The 21,680-nt window shown below is 34.9% G+C and overlaps 1 protein-coding gene across 1 annotated transcript; it reads left to right on the top strand.

The window, feature by feature from the left end:
• LOC140149198 (very-long-chain (3R)-3-hydroxyacyl-CoA dehydratase 2-like) lies at positions 1–21,680 on the top strand. The gene is made up of 6 exons (XM_072171412.1): positions 1–151; positions 14,204–14,321; positions 15,025–15,132; positions 15,931–16,092; positions 16,832–16,970; positions 17,678–21,680. The coding sequence occupies exons 1-6, from the start codon at positions 81–83 to the stop codon at positions 17,752–17,754; spliced, it is 675 nt and encodes a 224-aa protein (XP_072027513.1). The 5' UTR covers positions 1–80; the 3' UTR covers positions 17,755–21,680.

The raw sequence follows: 21,680 nt of genomic DNA, 5'->3' as shown, positions 1-21,680 counted from the left end.
CTTTTGTTCTCTTGCTTGTCTGCCGAATTCTGCACCAACTGGTTTTGTACGTCCGAGCTCTACAGATCCGTGTTAAAATCATGTCGAAAAGACAAGTTTCTGGACTCGTAACTGCGTACTTGGTGGTGTATAATGTTATTTTATGTGCAGGGTAAGTATCAAAGGAAAAGATGGGGTAAACTCCCCGCAAAGAAACATTTTATGAACTCTCAATTCCTCAGACATCACGTCGTGACATCGAATGCTGGACGGTTCACACCCTTTCAATTTCGGGTCCGAATTTGAAAGGGTGTGAAGTGTCCCGTTTCCGATTCCACGACATCGACAGGTCGCATGTCACAAGTTGGTGTTCATGTACCGTTACTCAGCCAAACATGGCAGAGTAGGTCCCGGATGTTCGGTACACGTTCCTAACTTCCTATATCAACGTTATACCTTTCCAACAAGGAAAGAGATACGAAAAGTGAACGTCTATTACCCCCGGCCCAAAAAGGTGGACTGGAGGTGTTACGATTTTCTGAATACATTTATATCAACATAAGTTTAAAAACAATTCTTTGTGTGACAGGAAGCCAATGCAGTTCCTTTAGGATTGGCGTGATATGGCAATATTTTCTGGTGAAAGTAAGAATTCGAGCGGCAGTGTTTTGAATTTTCTGAAGGCGATAGAGTTGGTTTGCTGGTAATCCATAAAGAGGTGCATTGTTGTTATCCAAAGCGAGAAGAGATGAATGAGTGAATAATTTGTTCAGTAGCATCGCGACTTAGGTATTTTGGATCCGGCTGATGTTACGTAGTTGAAGCGCTGAACAACGAATGACATTAGAGATATGAGGTTGCATGGTCATGTGAGTGTCAAAAATGCACCTAAATTGCGTGCTTTGGAAGATAAGGCAATTGCAGAGTCACCGATGCAAACATTTTCAATGTTGATTTTAGAGAGCTGTTGGTGGGATCCAAACAGAAGAAATTCTGTTTTATCATCATTTAATTTCAAGAAGTTTGATTTCATCCAATTCACGGATTTCACTGATACAAATTTCAAGAGAAGCAATTGCAGAATTAGCACTATGTTGAGAAGATTCAAATGATAAATAAAGTTGCGTGTCGTCCGCATAAACATGATAATTCAATTGATGGCGAAGAATGATATGCCGTACAGGGTAGGTGTAAATGGTAAACCACTGAGGTCCAAGTACAGAGCCTTGAGGCACAGAATAATGAAGAATGGTAGAATGAGAAGTCGCATTGCCAATGCGAACATATTATGACCTATTTGTAAGGTATGATTTACACCAGTCCAGGGCAAGATCTTGAATGCCAAGATAATAGTGAAGACGGGAAAGAAGAATATTGTGGTCAACAGTGTCAAATGCAGCACTTAAATCGAGAAGAATCAAAGCTGTGATTTGCCATTGTCAAGTGATGTGAGAATGTCATTATTAACCCGAAGAAGAGCAGTTTCTGTTCCATGGTAGTGTTTATAAGCTGATTGATAGGGATCTGATAGGGAAAATTTATTGATATGGTTTGAAATTTGATATAATTAAGAACTGTAATGTGCGCAAATGTCTCAGTTCTGACCATTATGTTATACATTTCGATGTGTGCAAAAAGAAACCACCAATTCAGAAAATCAAATCTGTATCTCGCAAATATAAAACAATTGATATGCCATCTTTCAAGATACAAGATACAAGATACAAGATATTTTATTTTCCCATAATTCACATGAAATCACACAGTATATATTTTAAAAACAAAGGCAATATCAAACAAGCGAATTATGGAGGGGATGACCAGAAGGCCAGTAAGGCCAGAGGAAGTCACCCCCTTAACAAAGAAATGTTACCAACAAAAAAAGTAAAAAACAAAACAAAGCATAACAAACAAACGAGAAACACAATGCTCAAGAATTAATCATATTTTGAGATCAAGTCACGTTTATATATCTTACGGAAATGTTTCAATGAATTTGCCGTTTTTATTGAATTTGGCAATGAATTCCATAATATTGGACCAGCAGTACGAATGGCATGGTCAGTAAATGTTTTGTTGTTCTTCATTAAGTTGAATTTATCTGCGTTTCTCGTTTGGTAATTATGAATATTGGAGCGTAGTGTAAAGAAGCCATCAAATCGCCCGGTAATTCATTATTACTGTACTTGTACATAAATACCCCCAATTCAAGTTTGTAGGTGTCTGCAAGAGTTAAAATATTGTATTTGGCAAATAAGGGAGCAGTGTGGCTTCTATAATGACTATTTGCTATTGTCCTCACAGCCCATTTCTGTAATTTCATAATTTTATCCAAGTATGTTTTACACGTATCACCCCAAATCAATATTCCGTAATTTAAATAAGGTAAAACAAGAGTACAATATAGAGAATACAGGATACGATCAGGTACATAAAATTTAAGTTTGTTCATAACTCCAATATTTCATGAGATGGTTTTTGCTATACAGTTTATATGGTATTTCCCGTCAAACATTCATCAATAATCACACCCAGGATTTTGTATTAGTAACCCGTTCCAGAACTGACTCATCTAAAATGATCTCAGGAGATACATCACACACAGTTGAGTTTATTTTTGATGTCATATGTGGTGTACCTAAAACCATGTAATTTGTTTTACTTGCATTTACCGATAGTTTGTTCGACTTGAACCAATTACTAATTTCTTTCAATTCATTATTAATTAATTGATATTTACTTTCAATATCTTTATGTGAGTACAGAATAGTAGTGTCATCTGCGAATAATATAAAGTCTAATACATCTGATGTGTTGATAATATCGTTTACATAGAGAATGAATAATAAGGGACCCAGTATAGAACCTTGAGGTACACCACAAATAATATCTTTAAGTTCTGATTCACAAAAGTTGTAATGTACATATTGTTTTCTGTTGCTTAAATAATTAGTGAACCACTGAAGTACGATACCACGAAAACCATAGTGTTCCAATTTATGAATTAATATGTTATGGTCGATGGTGTCAAAGGCTTTGGAAAGGTCTAAGAAAATTCCAATTGTGGTTTCGTTTCTTTCAACGGCATAGTTAACTTTGTCAACTAGTTGAGTTATGGCCATGTATGTAGAATGGTTGTTTGAAAACCAAACTGCTTATCATTTAGTATTTTATTACTATCTATATACGCCATACATCTATTAAACACTAGTCTTTCAAGTATCTTGGAAAAACAAGGTAGTACCGAAATTGGGCGATAATTAGAAAATACTTCAGAATCTTCTTTTTTATAGATTGGTATTACCTTTGCTATTTTTACTTTTGTGGCACAACACGGTTGAAATGGAGAGATTAAAGATTGAGGCAAGCGGCTGAACAATTTCCTTTGCAACTCTTTTTATAATAAAATTTCCAATATTATCATGACCAGCACTTTTATTTTGATTAAATTTATCAATAATTTTAATGATTTCCATTTCAACAACTGGCTTCATATACATACTGCTAGATGCTGGATTTTTAGGTAATCAAAATAATCTTTACCTGATTTGTGAATTTGTGATGCTAGATTAGGACCTACATGTACAAAGAAATCGTTAAAAAGGTTGGAAATATCATGGGGATTGGTAATAGTATTGCTGTTGTCACTTCTAAATTTCTTTTGAGCTTGTCTTGTTTTACCACGGCCAATGATATTATTGATTGTTTTCCATGTTTGTTTCATATTATTTTTAGAACGCTCAAACTTGGTAAAATAATATTTCCTCTTAGATTTGCGTATCAAAGCATGAAGTTTATTTCTATATATTTTAAATTTGTGAAGGCGTTCAGCACTTGGGTTTTGCAAATGCTGTTTATATAAAGTATTTTTAATGTTTATACTCTTTAGTAACCCTTTGGTTATATACGGCGTTTTCGGATCCCTTTTCCTTTTATTTGAACATTTCTTTAATGGAATACATTCATCATATATTTTATTAAATATACTGATAAACTTATTGTAGTCATCATCTGCATTTATATTATCTAGGTATTCTTCCCATTTGACATCAGCTAATCTTTTCTTTAACATGTAAATATTTTCTTTACTATGAACCCTTTTATGTGTCACCGTTGGACTTGGAATGTCAGTTACATCTAGATTTGTTGACAAGATTGTTGGAAAGTGGTCACTCACATCTGTAACTATGATAGCAGACTGAATTACAGCTTCGTTATTCGTTAATATATTATCAATTAGTGTAGCGGTTGTTTCAGTAATTCTAGTCGGTTTGTATATAGTTGGCATTAATGAATAGGAATAAATTAGGTCTAAATAATCATGGTATGCTTTATGTTCCTCAACTTTTAATAGATCTATATTAAAATCGCCTAAAACATAGGTAAGCTTTTTTCAGCATTAATAGTCTTTAAAATAGGATCTATTCCTGTTATGAAATCATTAATAGATGTATGGGCTCTGTATACAGTACCAACAATGATATTTCGTTTATTTACATTTTCAATTTCTATAAAGCATGACTCAAAGTTTGGGGTTGATTTACTTAAGTCTTTGCGTACCTGGTATTTAAGTTTGTCCGAAATATACATGCCTACTCCCCCTTTCTGTCTTCCAACTCTGTGGACACATTCAAAGTTATATCCAGCGATTTTGTAAAAATCAGGTGGCTTATCTCTTAAGGATGCACACAGGATCACTGAAGTGTTACATGGCCAAAATTGAGTTTTCATCACTAATGTCATCTTCAAACCGTATTTTATCTTGTCATTAATAGATTTTAAAGAAATCTTAAAATTTGAACCATAAGAAAAGCTATTTTAAAGACCATTTTTCATTAACAATTTGTCAAAATGCAAAAGCAAATAAATCATTGTTTTCCCGCAATAGATCGCGTTCTCGTAACGCGTACTGCGGCGTACAGCTAGCAAAGACACGCACACATGGTAAATTGGATGGACGAGGTGATTACTGAGTCGCCAATCGCGATCACTACCGTATTTTATCGTATCGATCTCTTCCAAGGCAGGTAAAGCTTGCACCATTGCATTGCGAAACTGCGGGCCGACAGAGTGCAGACCACCACCGTCCCCATCCCAGAATCAGTAGGCCTAGGCCTACTCGATAAATTTCGCCAAAAAGTGCTGATATAGTGGTATAAATTATAGGTTTTTAAAAAAAATTGAACATAAGGCCGTGTAAAATTAATATTTTGGTTCTCGCCCCTCCCTCCTCAATTTCTGGGATTTTTCAGATTTTTTTTTTTTTTTTTTTTTTAGATTTTTCAATTTTTTTAGACTTTGGAATGATTTATGAAATCTTCATACATATAAATAAGTTTATTAGAGAACAAGCATCACTTCCAAGTCTTTTTGTGGTACTCTAGGGGTTTATCCTCAGAATCTCACATTTGAAAAAAAAAAAAAAGGGCCTCATCGTTTCCTCGAGCACTGTTGGAGAAGACCGAAAACTACTGACAATGCTAATTTTACATTGGAAAAAAAAAAAAAAAAAAAAACACCTCCCTCCCTCATCAATTCATGAAAATCCTCTGGGACGAGAACCAAAACATTAATTTTATACGGCCTAATAGTGAATTTTTTGTTTGTTTTTGTTTTGTTTTTCAAGTTTCATTCTGAACTTGAAAAGATGAAATTTATCTGTAAGAAGTAGTTACCCGTAAGAAGCCCTGTAATGATGGCGCTATCTGGTAGATACGATGAAAACGTAGGCCCTAAATATTTTGCAAGTAGGCTAGACTTAGCCCGTATAGTACATCATTAGGCTTATTATGTTATGTTTAAAAATTTGTTTTATTTCATTCATTCATTCATTCATTTCATTGTTATTATTTGATTTACCAAGTTGGTGTAGTCGGACAAGAATATAGACCTACCTTTTATGCAGTCCCAGCCTTGGTTCGGGAGCCTCTGCGGTCGTTCAGTCTCGTCTTAATTTTGAAGACCATAAAAAATATAGTTACTACCTTTAGGCCTATATACCTAAGGCCCTTAGGCTAATAATGTTTCAAAGTGATATTAAAACACGGATTTAAGATTCGTTTTCAAACGTTCTATACTCCTGATTGACCATTAACGCAATGTCAAAAACGTTGACATTTCAAATACATCATATCGACCATCTAGGCATATAGGCCTACAACTCTATGTCAAAAATGTCGATATTTGAAATCAGCATGAGTGTACACATGTGGTACCACTGTGATTCCTGTGCGGTTTTCTACCCAACAAAATCGCACAAAATGGCGACCCCCAGTAAAAAGAAAACGCAAATTCGTGCTTTTTTCAGAACCCATTTTAACTACATTTCCATTAGTAGGCCTATTAGGTCTATTATATACAATGATTGCAATAAAAGCTTTTGGTTTTAGGCCTACAACACTTTTTGCGAATGTTTTAGCCGAATGCCTTTTTATTTGCAATCTTTGTCTGGCTTTCAACTTTCACGTTTATAATGTTTTCTGCATACTTTAAAAGGTAAACTGCTTTAAAGCATTTTTCGTGAATGTTTTCATGCAGTGTTTTAAAACGCTCTTTATAGCATGATGCCTATATATACGGTAGGCCTACTGCATAAACCACAATTTAATTTAAAGCCATAAGTGTTTCGTTTTCTACTTTTGAAATTCGGATTTGTTAGGCTATGTTAATTTCCGTGTTTTTCAGTTTTCTTGTGACCTCTCCGTGTTTTGCCCGTTTAACATTATATAGGCCTACTTTTTGTCCGTTTTACAAGAAGTTTATTCAAGACATATTACAACTTTTACCCCACTTTTTACACGTTTATTTGATTGAAAACAACAACAGCAGACACACTTTTTTTAAATTTTTGTTGTTGTATTTTATTCACTTTTTATGCGGTACAAAATATTTTACAACTTTATTGTGGCTTTAGGCCTATAATAGGCCTATGACTTTTTTACGTGTTTGATATTCCGTAAAAAGTTAAAAATAAAATATGATAACAACAAACAATTACAATAACAAAAACGGAATATTGAGTAATGCGACACATCAGAATCTTTTAAAATTTTACTTGGGATTCCTGTGATGTAGGCCTAGCTATTAAGCGGGCGTTAAAATGCCTATCTTTGGCGGCGGACGGGCCGCTGTGGTGCCTCTCAAGCAGTCAAGCACCAACTAAAAAGAAAAAGCAACGAGTAGTAACAACATCATGTTTGCGGTTCAGAAAAGGACAATGAACATAAAAATCTTTTTTTTATACGGAACAGGACAAAATTGTACTTAAATAATCATGGTTTCGTTCGCGGCAACACGACCATGCACTGTGCAACTTATTCGCGTAACCTGTCTGTTTGTCCATGGCGCCTGTCGCTCCTCAACGCCGACGCGACGTCAGCGGCCTTGCCGGAAGCTCTGCTGCACCATGGAAACAAGACAGCAGTAAATAAAATGGCTACACCATGTGGATAAACATATGCCGAATGTGCACGGATAATTTTTTCATATTGTATATTTTACCTTCTAAATCACCAAAAAAATGCCAATCTGCTGCAGTTGGACGCCCCTTCTCATTTTCTAACTTGACCAAACGTCAAAAGTCACCGGATTATATATTCATGGAATAATCTTCAAAAATGGACCTAAAATCCGCTGTATTTTTCTAAATCGCGATTTTCGGCAAGTTCACTTTTGACCACTTTTAACCATTTTTGGTCCGCCATAGCGTCTAAATGAAGCATCACTGAGGTAAGTTTTTAAGTCAAACGTTTAGATATGGCCAAAATCTAGGTAGTGTTTTTTCATTTTTTAAATTAGGGCCTAGAACTTTTTTTATCACCCATGATTCAAAAATTTGAACACGGGTCACACGTTTTTACTGATTTTTTGCCTATATTTTAAAAACTAAGCAAAATTTCAACAACAAAAAAAAACACTTTCTAGATTTATTTGTCTAAATTAATAAAATTCATGTTTTACAGTTTTTGATTTTCAAATAATTTTTTTATGGCGGACCAAAAATTTTTGGTCAAAAAAGCCGTTTTTTGGGATTTTCTCGAAAATTGTACTTTTTGACCCAAAACTGACATTTTAAATGGATTTATGAGTTCATTTCCGTTCAAAAAATGTATACGTTTATATACTTTACATAAATAGTTTTCGAGTTATGAGGTGAATAATAATGGATAATTAGTGATCCTGTGTGCCTCCTTAAATGGGTTTCAGAAATACCTATTATGGTAAAGTCGTGGTTAATAGCTTTCATACATTCCTTGAGTTTGTCAAAGTTCTTTTTTAGGCTTCTAATGTTAACATTCATAAAATTTAATTTACCATTTTTAAGAAGGAACATTGGTTTGGTGTTACATAGTTACATTGGTGGATACATTTGTCATTAGTAATATTATCTTTATCTGTAGTACTATTTTCAAATTTCAATGGATTGAAAATCATTTCATCGTATTTCTTAATAAAGTTGGCATCAGTAATATCTGCTGTTTTAAGATGATGTGTGATATTTATATCATCGCTATCATCGTCAGAACTTGTGTCTTTATTTTGAGCCATCATTACAATTGTTACAAGTCCATTCATTGTGTTTTATACGTTGTAGTTCTTTTGGTTTCAATTTGGTACATTTTTTATGAACAAATCCTTTGCATATTTTACATGTTATATTTTTATGACAATCGTAAACTTTTTTTTGAGCAAGACACACAAGCATCATCACAAATAGCAGACATTTAAACGAAAAGTATATTAAACAAGAAAAAAAAAAAAAAAATTAAAAAATCTATTAATATACCAGGGAAAAAGTTTATATATATAAATCAACCGTTTCCCTTGATCATGAAAATATTTTAACAGTTAAATTAAGCTATTTTTCAACAGGCTACGAAAGTAACGTAAGGCCAACGAACCGGCAGCAAGGATTATTATTAACAAGTATCGACTACTGAGCCACGGCAAGTCATAAGTATGCTACATTCCACTTAATTGATTGTTTTCATAAATGATCTGAATCTGGATTTGTCAAAACTTGATCTAAATGAAAACATGAATGCTGATTTTGCTTATGACTTATTTGAACAAACCATACAAAATGTCCTTGACAAACATGCACCAGCAACAACACGAATCAGGACAGTAAGACCAGTATCACCTTGGTACAATCATGAAATCAAAGAGGCACGTCGCATTCGCCGACGTCTAGAACGTAAATGGCAAAAACATGACACTGAAGAAAACCGAAAAGCCTATAAAGAACAACATCGTCTGTAAATAAGCTCATACATGAAGCCAAGAAAACTTATTATAATGAACAACTAGCAGCCGCTGACAACAAACAGGTTTTTCAAATTATAAATAAACTTCTCAATAAGGGTGCCAAAGTTCTACCATCATGTGACTCATATAAAGAACTTAGTGATTCGTTTGCTGACTTCTTCAAAAACAAGATTGTCAAAATCCGAAATAATCTGGACAAAAATGGTAATAACATCCGAATACATACAGAAGTTCAAGAACTCAATCAAATACAGTCAATGCAAGAATTTAATTTGGTAGAGGAAGAAATCATCAGAAAAATTATATGCAAGTTACGTTATTCCAACCTGGCTACTCAAGCAATGTATGTCATCAATTATTCCCACCTTAACGACAGTTATTAACATATCACTAAAGTCTGGCACTTTTCCCAACTCCTTGAAACAAGCTATTGTCACCCCTATCATAAAGAAAGCAACCCTGGATCCCAATGAACTTAAATATTATAGACCTGTCTCCAATATTAAATGTTTTTCAAAAATTATGGAAAAATGTGTTATGTCACAGATGTTTTCCCATATGTCTACAAATTGTTTGCTGGAGCCTTACCAATCTGCTTACAAGCCTAATCATGGAACAGAAACTGCTCTTCTGAAAGTGAAAAATGATATTCTATGTGCACTGGACAACAAAAAAGCTGTTTATCTTGTATTATTAGATCTAAGTGCAGCTTTTGACACTATTGATTTTGATATTTTGAATGATAGACTTGAAAAATCTCTTAGCATTAATGGAGCCGTGCGATCCTGGATACTCTCCTACCTCAAAGGACGCAATTAGCCAAGTTGGTATAGGTGGTGATTTTTCTAAAACTCAAACAATGGAATTTGGCCTACCCCAGGGATCAGTGGTAGGTCCTGGGATGTTTAGCTACTACACATACATGTACCCACTTGGAAAAATTATCCAGAAACACAGATTGAACTATCACATATCGCAGATGATACGCAAATTAATACGCTTGAATTTAATCCCGCATACCTGGAGATAGTGTAACTGCTCTTTTCAAATTGGAATCATGTATTGCTGAAATCAAGAATTGGATGAATGTAAATAAGCTTAAACTGAATGAAGATAAAACTGGATTCTTTCTTGCTAGCTCTGCATATAATTTGAAATATATATACATGTATGAACCAACTCTTAATGTATGTGGAACAATTATCAAACCATCTGATTCTGTACGCAACCTTGGAGTTCTTTTTTGATTCAACCATGTCTATGTCATCTCCAATATCTGCTGTCTCGCACTCTTTAAATTATCATATTCGTAATATAGGACGCATTCGCTGTTATATTGATAACGATACTTGCAACCATGCTGTCCGCTCACTTGTTATTTCTCGAATTGATTATTGTAACTCTTTATTATATGGAACAACTGTAAAAAAAACACAAAAACTACAAAAGATACAAAACAGAGCTGCCAGACTTGTTTTCAAGGCAAACCGTATGGAACACACCACTCCTCTGCTGAAAGAGCTTCACTGGCTTCCAGTAAATGAGCGTATTACCTACAAACTACTCACATTCGCTTATAAAAGTAGACATGAAACAACACCACTGTACATACAAAATCTTCTAAAATCTCACACATTTTCTGATGGTATGTTCCTACGATCACATGCTGATGGCAGTCTGCTTGAATGTAAAAGAACTCACACAACATATGGGAATAATGCCTTCTGCAATTCTGTGCCAGCTCTCTGGAACAAATTACCTTTAAAACTTCAGTACTTCACATAGTCTGGCCACTTTTAAATCTAACCTGAAAACCTATTTGTTTCCTAACTAAGTTTTTTTTTTAATTAAGTTGTACATTAAGTGTAGCCTAAGATGTAGTGTAAGTTGTACTTTTAAGACCATTGTAAAGCGCTTTGTTCATACTTATGCTAAGGCGCTATATAAATTCTGTTTATTGTATTGTATTTGTATTGTATTGTATTGAAATTCTGTTAGAAACAATTCTTTCAATTGTCTTTCCAAGAAATTTGAGATTGGATATAGGTCGGTAGTTTTTGAAGATTTCTTTATCCAAAGTAGGTTTTTTAATAAGTGGACGAACATAAGCAGTTTTTTGACTTCGTGGAAAAATTCCTGTAAGAAGCGATTTGTTGACAATGTCAGTAATATATGGCACAAAAATATCAATGTTGTCCTTAATTAGAGATGTAGTAGGTAGAGGATCTAATTCACATGATTTCGATGGTGATTTCATGATGACTTTTCTAACCTCATCACAATCAGTGGGTGCGAAAGAATTCAATTTTGGTACAGACGAGCATGGATTTGATGTAGCACAGATAGGTTTGATAATGAATGTTTTCCGAATGGTTTCTATCTTCTCACGGAAAAAATCAGCAAATTTAATTGCAAGTGATTCATCAGAATCAGAAGGCGGTAGCACAGTTATTTTAGATTTTTGAAGAAGTCTGTCAATGACATTGAACAGTTTCTTTTGATCACCCGCACTGTCACTAACTTGTGAAGAATAATATTCCACTTTTGCATTTTGGATCATATTTTTCACCAGGGCACGTTGATTTTGATATTCCAGCCTGTAAACTTCAAGTTTCCCATTATTTCGCCACTTTCGTTCAAGCTGGCGCCGTTTCTTCCTGGCTCGCCGAATATCATCATTAAACCATGGAGATTCAGTGCAAAGTTTGACGGCACGGGTTTTAGCAGGAGCATGTTTGTTAAGTGTTGATTGAAGCGCATTTTCATAACTTTCCACAAGAATCAATATCATTATTTGAAAAATCGGTGTTTGAAAGACTGTTAACAATATCGCTACAGAATTTTTCAGAATCAATATTTTTGAGACGCCGGGTTGTTATTTTCACTTTAGGTACAGACGGTCTCTTCAAGTGGAAATTGGCAAGTATAGAAAAATGGTCAGAAAAACCGGGATTCACGATAATATTGGAAACAAATGGTGTAGGAATATCACGAGTAATAACAAAATCAATACAATGACCTAAGCGATGTGTTGGCTCATTTACATGTTGAATAAGCGCATATGAAGATAGTAGTTCTTTAAACCTAGTTGAGTAGCTGTCCGATTTTTCAAAATGAATGTTGAAATCACCAGTGAGTACAATTTCAGATGGGTGAACTAAAATAAAATAATTGGAAATGAGGGTTTCAAATTCCTCAAGAAACAGTGAGAAAGTTACACGATGTCCATTTGAGTCTAACTCAGGTCGATAGATAACAATCAGCCGAATTGATTTTGAGTTGCTTGAGATTTCTGCATGCAGAGATTCAAATGTATTATATTCCTTATGATTGTCTTTAATGTTCACAGATAGAGTTGATTTATACAGAAGTCCCACTCCACCGCCCTTTTTTATCTGCCTTCGGACATGGTGGAGGGTGTATCCTGGGGGAGTACACTCGCGTTCAATAAGTTCATCCCCTGGCATGAACCAGGTTTCAGTGATGGCTACTAGGTGGAGATCTTGTTGTAAAACATAATCACTAAATTCATCCGTTTTGTTTCTTATAGATTGCATGTTGAGACAACAAAAGTTAAATCCAGAGTCATTACGAACATGAAGAGATTTCAGACTTTCAAAGGAAATGCTTGACGGTTTCTGTTTATTAAGTTGATAATTGATATTATGACCAGAGTCTTTGATGTAATCGGGTATTTGCTGAATTGAGTTAGAATTTTCCAACAAGGAGTGGTTATTGGCGAGCCCTTTTTTGCTCCGACCACCTCTTTTTCCACGGCGTTTAGGAGGAAAGCGGCATACACCAAGAGTGACAATGTTATTCCAGACATTTGCAGCTAATCGTGGAAGAGTTTGTTTGTAATTTGAAGTGTTTAATTGAAGTAATTGCTCAGTAGTATATCTGTATAACTGAGGCTGTGGATCATGTCTGATTTCATAGCAATTTGGAGTCAGACAGGGGCCTGGGTTGGGATTTATATCACCAAATTGAAGCAAGTCAATTTGAAAAGTTGCACAAGTATTTCCATGGTAGGTAATGCGGGTTCCAAGATATTTCAGCCTGTGTATTATCTTATATCCATTGTAGTGAGCATTTAATTCAGGTGAAGTTGTTTTAGGCCAATATTTACTAGAAATATTGTTGTTGTTGCAGAAAACTAATCCATAAAACAAGAGGAAAATGAGTAGCACTCGCACTCCTGGCTGTGCCCCCATTATTTAATTATGAGAGTATCATGTACATGTATATAGCAGAAAGTTGAAGGCTAGTTGATTAAGTCCATCAAGGTCCTTCAATCCATAGTGAACAGTGTAGTAGAATACAACATGTAGGCTTTTCCATCACAGAGCAGAAGATGCATAGAAAGCAAATAACTATTTCCACTAAAGTTATCCAATAAATGAAACAGAAATTATTCCAGTCAAATCCTGGTATTTAGTGCAATTCACCAATATAAATTTTAAAGCAAAAATCACAAAATGAACACAGTTTTCAAACAATTAATGTAGCACAAGTGAGGAGGTGGCTGCCATCATTGGGGCACCTCTCCTACCTACTAAGGAGGTTTTTGTCTCAAAAACAATTTCAAAATTATTGGAGAAGCAAGAAACATACCTTCATAAAATCAGCATCACTTCCGTCACACGAAAACATGATTAGATGAGAGGAAAGTGGCAAAGAATGTGTAAAATGAGGGAATTTTGTAAAGAAAAATACATAGTGTTTTTCGAGAAATTTGCCATCTTGAATAAATCAGTGAAATGCAGAATTGCGTCACACAGTAAAAAACTGTCAAACGCGCTTGAAAATGCTTGATACGTGAGCGTAAATCACCGTAAAAATGAGCATAAATCTATACATGTAACCTTTTTGGGGGATATCCGGTATCCTTTACTTTAGGTTGTGAACAAACATGGATCAAAAGCAATTGATTTCTGTTTGATTTTTGATCTTGCAGATGGACAGCAGTAGGTGTGATGGGAGTACGGCATTACATGCAAGCCAAGTCCTTCATTGGAATGTATGATGCTGTGGAATTACCACTCAAACTTTTCCAGACTGCTGCAATGCTTGAAGTAAGTAGCCAGTCCAATCAAATCCAGACATTTACACTGAATACTATGCACATATCATTGTTGGGCAGGAAAACCAAAACCTCATATGTGTCATTAGACCCTGAATAGGATGGTTTTCCTGCACAATGATATTATGTAACAAGTGACTTTCATCACATTGCTGCATGGATGCGGGATACTGCATGAAGAATCAATCCTGATTTATCATTAGGTAGTGTTACGATTAGAAGCAAACTGCTCAAAAATGATAGAACTGATTTTGAAAGAAATAAAAAATAACAGGTATATTGAAACATAAATTTATGCACCTGCTATTTTTGAATAAATAAGATAAATATAATTGGTTCCTATAGGTTGAAGCAAAGTCAGGAATGATTTGAGTAAAGTGTTACACTGATATTTTAGAATGATAGATCCATACATGTAATACCTGTTTACAAATTTATATAGGCATAATACCAGGGAACCCTTTTATCAAGGGGAAGGTATATAGCAATACAGGTGTGGTATATATTGTTCAGTAGACCTATCTGAAGCGCTGTCTGATTTTGCACTATAACATGGGGTAATTGCAATAGAGTGCTACAATGACACAACTTGCATGCACATGCCACATGATTGCCACTTGCCAACATAATGAGTATCCTTACCATGAATCAAATGATATTTGCTATGTTAATTATTTCTGTATTGTTTCTTTCAGGTTGTGCACTGTGCCCTTGGTCTTGTTTCTTCATCTGTTGTGTTGACAGCTTTTCAAGTGGCATCTCGAGTCTTCTTAGTGTGGGCAATAACACACAGTGTCAGGGAGGTAAACTCACCTTTTTGTATTTACTGGTTGCTGCTGATGTTTTTGTAAATGACTTGATTGAGGATTTGACCATATATCTTAAATATTTATGTTTTTCACCTCGGATTAACAGTACTGAGCATAGGTTGCTGCACATTACAAATATTGCAATGTGTTGGCCACAAAATAAGCCGAGTAGAAACAGAACTGGGTAAAATCTGATGCAAGGTTCCTTTTACTCGTCATATGCATAGGACCTTGTGGAAAATAATATGCGCTGGATGGTTAGCAGTACGCTTAATTTGTAAAAGGAAATCTACAAAATATCATAAATGGTCACTGTGCACTCTAAGTCTCGTACAGTAACTATTAACTATCTCATCAAGAGGTGGGTATTACCGGTCAGCTCAAAATTAGAAGGTGACATAGCTGAAAACTAACATTTTGTTGAAAAGAAATGCAAATCTATCTTTTGTGGAAACTTTACAATATTGCTTTAATGTATAGTTGGATATTGTTACAAAAAGGATATAAAAACCAGGCCCAATTACTGGTAATTACCCACTTTGGCCAATTCGACTCCCAGCTGGCCAGACCCATTCCAATGATATGACAGTGGATAAACGAACTGATAGAAAAATATTATAAAACAATGTTATGATGGAACCTGTTGACATACTTTTCACATCCTGTTAGTAGCGTTATCAATATGGGATCAGCAGGGGATAATTGGAGTGATAATTGGTTTCAGATTCATTCCTTTTTCGTAGGGACTATAAATAGCTTGTGGTGATAATGTTTTTTTGTTCCTTTACACAGGTACAAAATGATGCTAGCGTAACTTTATACATCACAGCATGGACGTTGACTGAGATAATTCGCTATGCATTCTACACATTTGGTCTCCTCAACAGACTGCCATATGTACTAACATGGTGTCGCTATACTCTCTTCATATTTCTATATCCCCTTGGAGTTTGTGTAAGTAATGAAATGCTGATTAATGAGGAACTGCTAAAGTACAAGGAATGACACTGGTATTGCAATACACAGTACCAGTGTTCCTTGACACATTTTTGTCTATAATTTAATGTAGTGCATGTATTGTTCACGTAGAAAGTGCTATGTAGCATTGTGTGGCCTTGTTCTATTCATGTGCATCACACCAAGCATCATCACAAACAGAAATGATCATGTGCCAACATATCTAAGCGGCTTAAAGAGTATTTTATATGTATCAATGTCTAATATATCTTAAGCATATTAATGTTATATTTCATTAAAACCATCTTTAAATATTGTGTTTAGCATATTTGAAAATTATGTTATGGATTTTTATCGTAATTCATGTTGAAGGTTTTAGTTTTGGGTTATTAACTGAAATACTGAAATAGGTCATGTTGTGTGTGTCACATTTTTGTGAAGATCAACCTCTATAGTCTATATATCTACCTTGAGTCACCGGCACTAGCTTTAGTTCAGCGTGTTCTGCGTTAGCTTAGCGTTATTTGGTATGTGTACATACTTTTATGTGCACGATCAACGTGCCGCGTACGCAAGAAACCACGCTAAGCCAACTCAGCACACTCTGAACTTCAAAGCTAGTGCCGGTGACTCGAGGTACGGGTAGATATATAGACTATACTGTATTTTGTGTTTTCCAATTTAGGATGAACAATGGGAAAATGTGAGTAATAGTTTTGCTTGTAATACCTTTCAGGGTGAACTGCTGACAGTATATGCAGCAATACCATATGTGAAAAACAGCGGCTTGTATTCCATCAGTCTACCTAATGATCTCAATGTGTCTTTTGACTACTACTACATCTTATTCATCATTATGCTGCTTTATGTGCCAAGTAAGTAGACTTCTCATATAACAGGTTAGATATCATGCAACCAATAATATAAATGGTTATTTCTACCACTTATCACCTCTATCATTTGTAAGCGACAGGTGCCTAGGGAGGGCTTATATAGGTTGTTTTAAAATGATTGTTCTCAGTGGTGTAACCAGACCTAACTTTCCGAGGGGGCAAGATTTTAAAATTTCCCAATTTCTGATCAAAAGTTGTAGTATTTATGTGCGAGCCTAATTTTTTCCTATTTTGTGTTCTTCTTCCCAGTTTTTTTGTGTCGGGGGAGCATTGCATGTGGACCCCTGGTGAGGTTTGATGTCACGCCGATGTGAACATTGCTAGCGAACATTGTTACTGCGCATTTCCAAAGCCTCGAAGTGCACAGTAATGATGTGGGCGTGATGACATCAGGGGTCCAAAAGCAAGTGGGATTAACCAAAAAGTAGAATTGTGGACTAGACTGCCACACCTAAATTCAGTACTTGTAAGATCCACCTAATATGTCCATTTATTTTATAAAGGGTAGCAAAACTGTTAATTGTGGTGATTTCACAAGGATTCCATGTTGCATTTGGAAGAATCAGGATTCTCAGGGAAAATAAGAACGGATGGAGAACAATCATATTGATAGAGTGTGTAGGGGTGATCCTGTAAACAAAGTGACTTATGGAAAGTACTGATGTCAGTATGTTATTTTTTTCTTTCAGTATTTCCACGTCTTTATTCCCATATGATTCGGCAAAGAAGAAAGGTGATCGGAGGAGGCAGCAAAAAGCAAGAGTAATACACATGGTTACCAGTAGTCTTGTTGGATAACATGCAGTTGACAATACATAGCATCTAGTCATATTTTTTTACACCTGATTTGTGTGAAAAGCATGATTTTAGCCGCTTGATCTGTGTATAATTATTTCAGTCCCTTTCTATTTAGATAAGGAGATAAAAAGTTGATGAAACTAGAATAAATGATTGTGTCAAGTACATTGATTCTGAAATGTAACCAACTTGGAAGTAATTATGGATGAGGTCTTGAGATTTATATGTGTTGTTATTTTTTATAAATGATTTTATTACAAAAACTGGGCAATAAGAGGTCAGTAGTGTGGTTGCAGTGTGGCAGGCAGGACAGGGCTACTAGCTTAGTTATTGTGAAGTTAATTATCAAAATTACGCATCAAAAAGTTGTATTTAACAATCGTTTTGTTACATTCAAGGAGTTTATATTAATCGGTGATATTGGGACAGTCATTACCAGTAAGTCATAAGAATATCTCTATGATACTGCAGTAGTGCCCAGGGTCGGGGTGGACAAACCTTGCCCGCATGGCTATATACTGCAGTAATTAGCATATTGAAGTGCTTGTCATTAGTCCTTTTTTACCTAAATGTATGATGTGATGTCAATTGCTACAAATGAGGTGTCATGACATATGTGCAGAAATAAATTCTGGTTCCAACTCATTTTACAGATTTGTAATACAATCGCCCGTTTTTGAATAATGGTCAGTTACTTTTTTTTGATATGTTTATTTTAGTCCCTAATGGACATCTTCCATTGTCCGTGGTCATTTCTCTAGAAAAAAATGCAGTTGAATAAATGAAGCTTTAATAAAATAAAGTCTGATATTCCTGTGTCATCACCTGTCAACAGGTGTTTATAATGACCATTCAAATTGTGATATAACATCACAGAGTGAAATGTAAGAAAATAAAGTTGATTGATGGATTGATCAGAATGTGTTACAAGGTTTTGAAGTAAAATGTGAGTCACATAGGCATATTCAGCGTAATGTTGCGCAGTAGGCCTATTCGCCATCGTAATGAATACGTCATACCTTAGTTACTAGTTCACGCTAGGTTTGCACACCTGTTAGCAACCCATTGACTTCTGTGTTGTGATCATTATGATTATGGTTCTGAACACAGATGGTGTGAACCAGTTGACCAGGCAACAATCAATTTTGATGTCACACTATGACGGTGAATACTGTTGTGATAGTTTTTGGGTTGCAAAATAAAATTATATTCAGGATTTTATTACAGAATGAACTGCTAGATAGATTGGTGTGATTAACGGAGTCCCAAAGTAATTCTATTTTGGGAATTTGTTGAATGTCACATAAAGCTTGAGTTAACACAACTTTTAAGTAAATAAGCTAATTGCATGAACAAATAAATGATTGAGAAAAGTGAATGAGAAATGAGAATTAATGCAAGAAACTTATTGGACAGTATTATAATGGAAGTGTAAACAGTATTGAAATATGTAATCAATCACAAAACATTTGGCAATCTCTTACTATAACCACATTAGCTTTACAATATCATAACAGTTGTGTTTATTAACTAAGCTTACCTGTCATATGTGATGTAATATAGACGAATCCAATTTCACGCATTCCTACACCTCAATGGCAGCCATAGCTGGGTCCCCGGCAAGTCCATCCCATCTAAAATATAGAAATGACACGGCCTTGGCAGGGATTTTAAACTGCATTTCATCACCCGTGTTACACGTAGACAATAGAATGATGAAAGTTTACAACACAATGCAACATAACATCGATTTTTAAGCAGCTTTAATCCACCCAATTGGGCAGTCACAACACCATTTTGGTGCGCCGGGACCCAGTCGTGGCCGACTAAATTCTGACCATCACTTGGCTCGTTGGATTCGTCTATAAGATTGCCAAACATTTAATTGTAAGTGAACAATACCACAGACACTAACTAATATTATTTCTTTTGATCATATTTTAACATTCATAAAATTAAGATCTCAAATTTTTATAATGATCTTGTAAAATATACCATAACTGGAAGCTACTTTGTATTTGTGTAAGAAAAATTGGTAAGAATTTGAACGCACCACATAATCTTCAAAGGTCTGTTGCCTATGTGCAAGGTAGCATGTTTGTAAATTTTGTTGAGTCTGTTTGGATTCAAATGCATTCAGATTTTGTTCTTTCATTTAGAATGATGTAATGAAAATAAAAGCATGGAGTGTTTGAAGCAATGTTGAAAATATGGAAATATTTTGAAATCCAGTCAGTACTCCAGGAATGTTTTAATTATATGCATAATTTAATGAAGTTTGGTTTGTATTATAGTATAAATTTGCAGCACCATCTTTTAATTGAATCATGAAATGAATGAATTTTATAGAAAAAGTGCTGCTTGCCATATAAGGCTGAAAAATTGTACAAATTATGAGATATGAAGTTTTGTATGTGCATTCTGCAATTTATGTTCTGTGCATATTATTTGTCACACTTTTTACTTTTTTTATACGATAATATACATTTGACTTTGTAGATATGTTGTGACTGCTTGCTCAGTTGTACGTAGTTGCAATTTATACTATATGCTGTCGTAGTGGATACGTCATACCTTGGTTACTGGTTCACACTTGGTTTGCACACCTGCATGCCTGTTAGCAACCCATTGACTTTGTATTATGATCATTTTGATTGTGGTTCTGAACACAGATAGTGTGAATCAGTTGACCTGGCAAGGCATGATTTTGATGTCACTCTACGACAGGGAATTGTGTAAATTGTGCTACCGATTGCTGAAATCAGCACAGAAATCCTGCCATGTAGTGGGTAATCTAAAACAAGTATACTTTTTTTTAAATTGGAAGTAATTATCCTTTCATTAGATGGAATTACATGTACTAGCATTTGAATTTTTTGATCACAGACTCAAGGTGTCTTTCTTTTTTTCTGAAAATCTACTTTGCCTGCAAAGAAACCTTACAATGTAGTATTATTATTACCCAAATTTACAGTTAACCTATCTGCCAATCACATATTATTACCAAAAAGAATGAATTTTCCCTGGGAATCTACCTGGGAATAAATGTCAAAATTCAGTATAATCATCTTGTCCCATGGAAATTGGTTTGGCTAAAAAAAGCTCTTTTAAAGTATTTTACTTATTTGATTATCTGCATTCATTTTTGGATAAGAAGTTTTTAAGATTGTAAAATACAAATTTATTAATAAAATGTGTTGTGTGGACTCTAGCACCTTGTGGGCTAGGGTCCAGTTCAACTAACTTGGACAGGTATATCCAATTTCATGTGTGCAATTTTCAGTACTTCTTTTTCTACACCTGTAATACTAGATATTGATGATAGAAAATGTAGTGCTTTAGTATATCAGCACAACTTGAATTGTGTAGTATTTGCTTGATAGTATCGTAGTTGTAATGCAAGAGGAGATATCAGGAATATCAAATTACATCCTTATTTTATAAATACCTGTTGATACCCATAAAGTAGTAAACATGAATCATTAATGATTTTAAGGTGACCTCCTATTTCAGCAAGTTGTTCTTCATTTCTCTATTCTCTTTTCATCACCAATGATTTACTATTGAAAACAAAAATGGGCAATGAAAATTATCCTAAAATGCAGAAAAGAAGTGAAACCAGCTAAGATTGTGCTTTACCACACATAGCATCACGGTGTGTTCATTTACAGCCAATCATGGGCCAGCCATTCCTGATATCTCCTTGTATGTAGTGCCATATTAAATGCAGGTATTATCTGTTCCGGTGCATCCAAAGGTCCAGGGAAATTAATTAGGTATCACTGGAGCTGGAATAGATAATATTGCCATAGTGAAAACATGTGCTATTTCAGTATTTACTTTCTTGTACAAAATGATGTTGGAAATAAAAATTACATCCTAATTGATATAAAA

Source organism: Amphiura filiformis, chromosome 3 (assembly GCF_039555335.1).
Source record: "Amphiura filiformis chromosome 3, Afil_fr2py, whole genome shotgun sequence".
NCBI lineage: Eukaryota > Metazoa > Echinodermata > Ophiuroidea > Amphilepidida > Amphiuridae > Amphiura > Amphiura filiformis.
Note: the sequence above shows the minus strand (reverse complement) of the source record. Positions and strands in the feature narration are given on the sequence as shown.

Coding starts and splice junctions, on each gene's coding strand:
- LOC140149198 (XM_072171412.1), top strand. CDS start 81: ATGTCGAAAAGACAAGTTTCTGGACTCGTAACTGCGTACTTGGTGGTG. Junction 14,322..15,024: donor AGACTGCTGCAATGCTTGAA/GTAAGTAGCCAG, acceptor TGTTTCTTTCAG/GTTGTGCACTGTGCCCTTGG. Junction 15,133..15,930: donor TAACACACAGTGTCAGGGAG/GTAAACTCACCT, acceptor TCCTTTACACAG/GTACAAAATGATGCTAGCGT.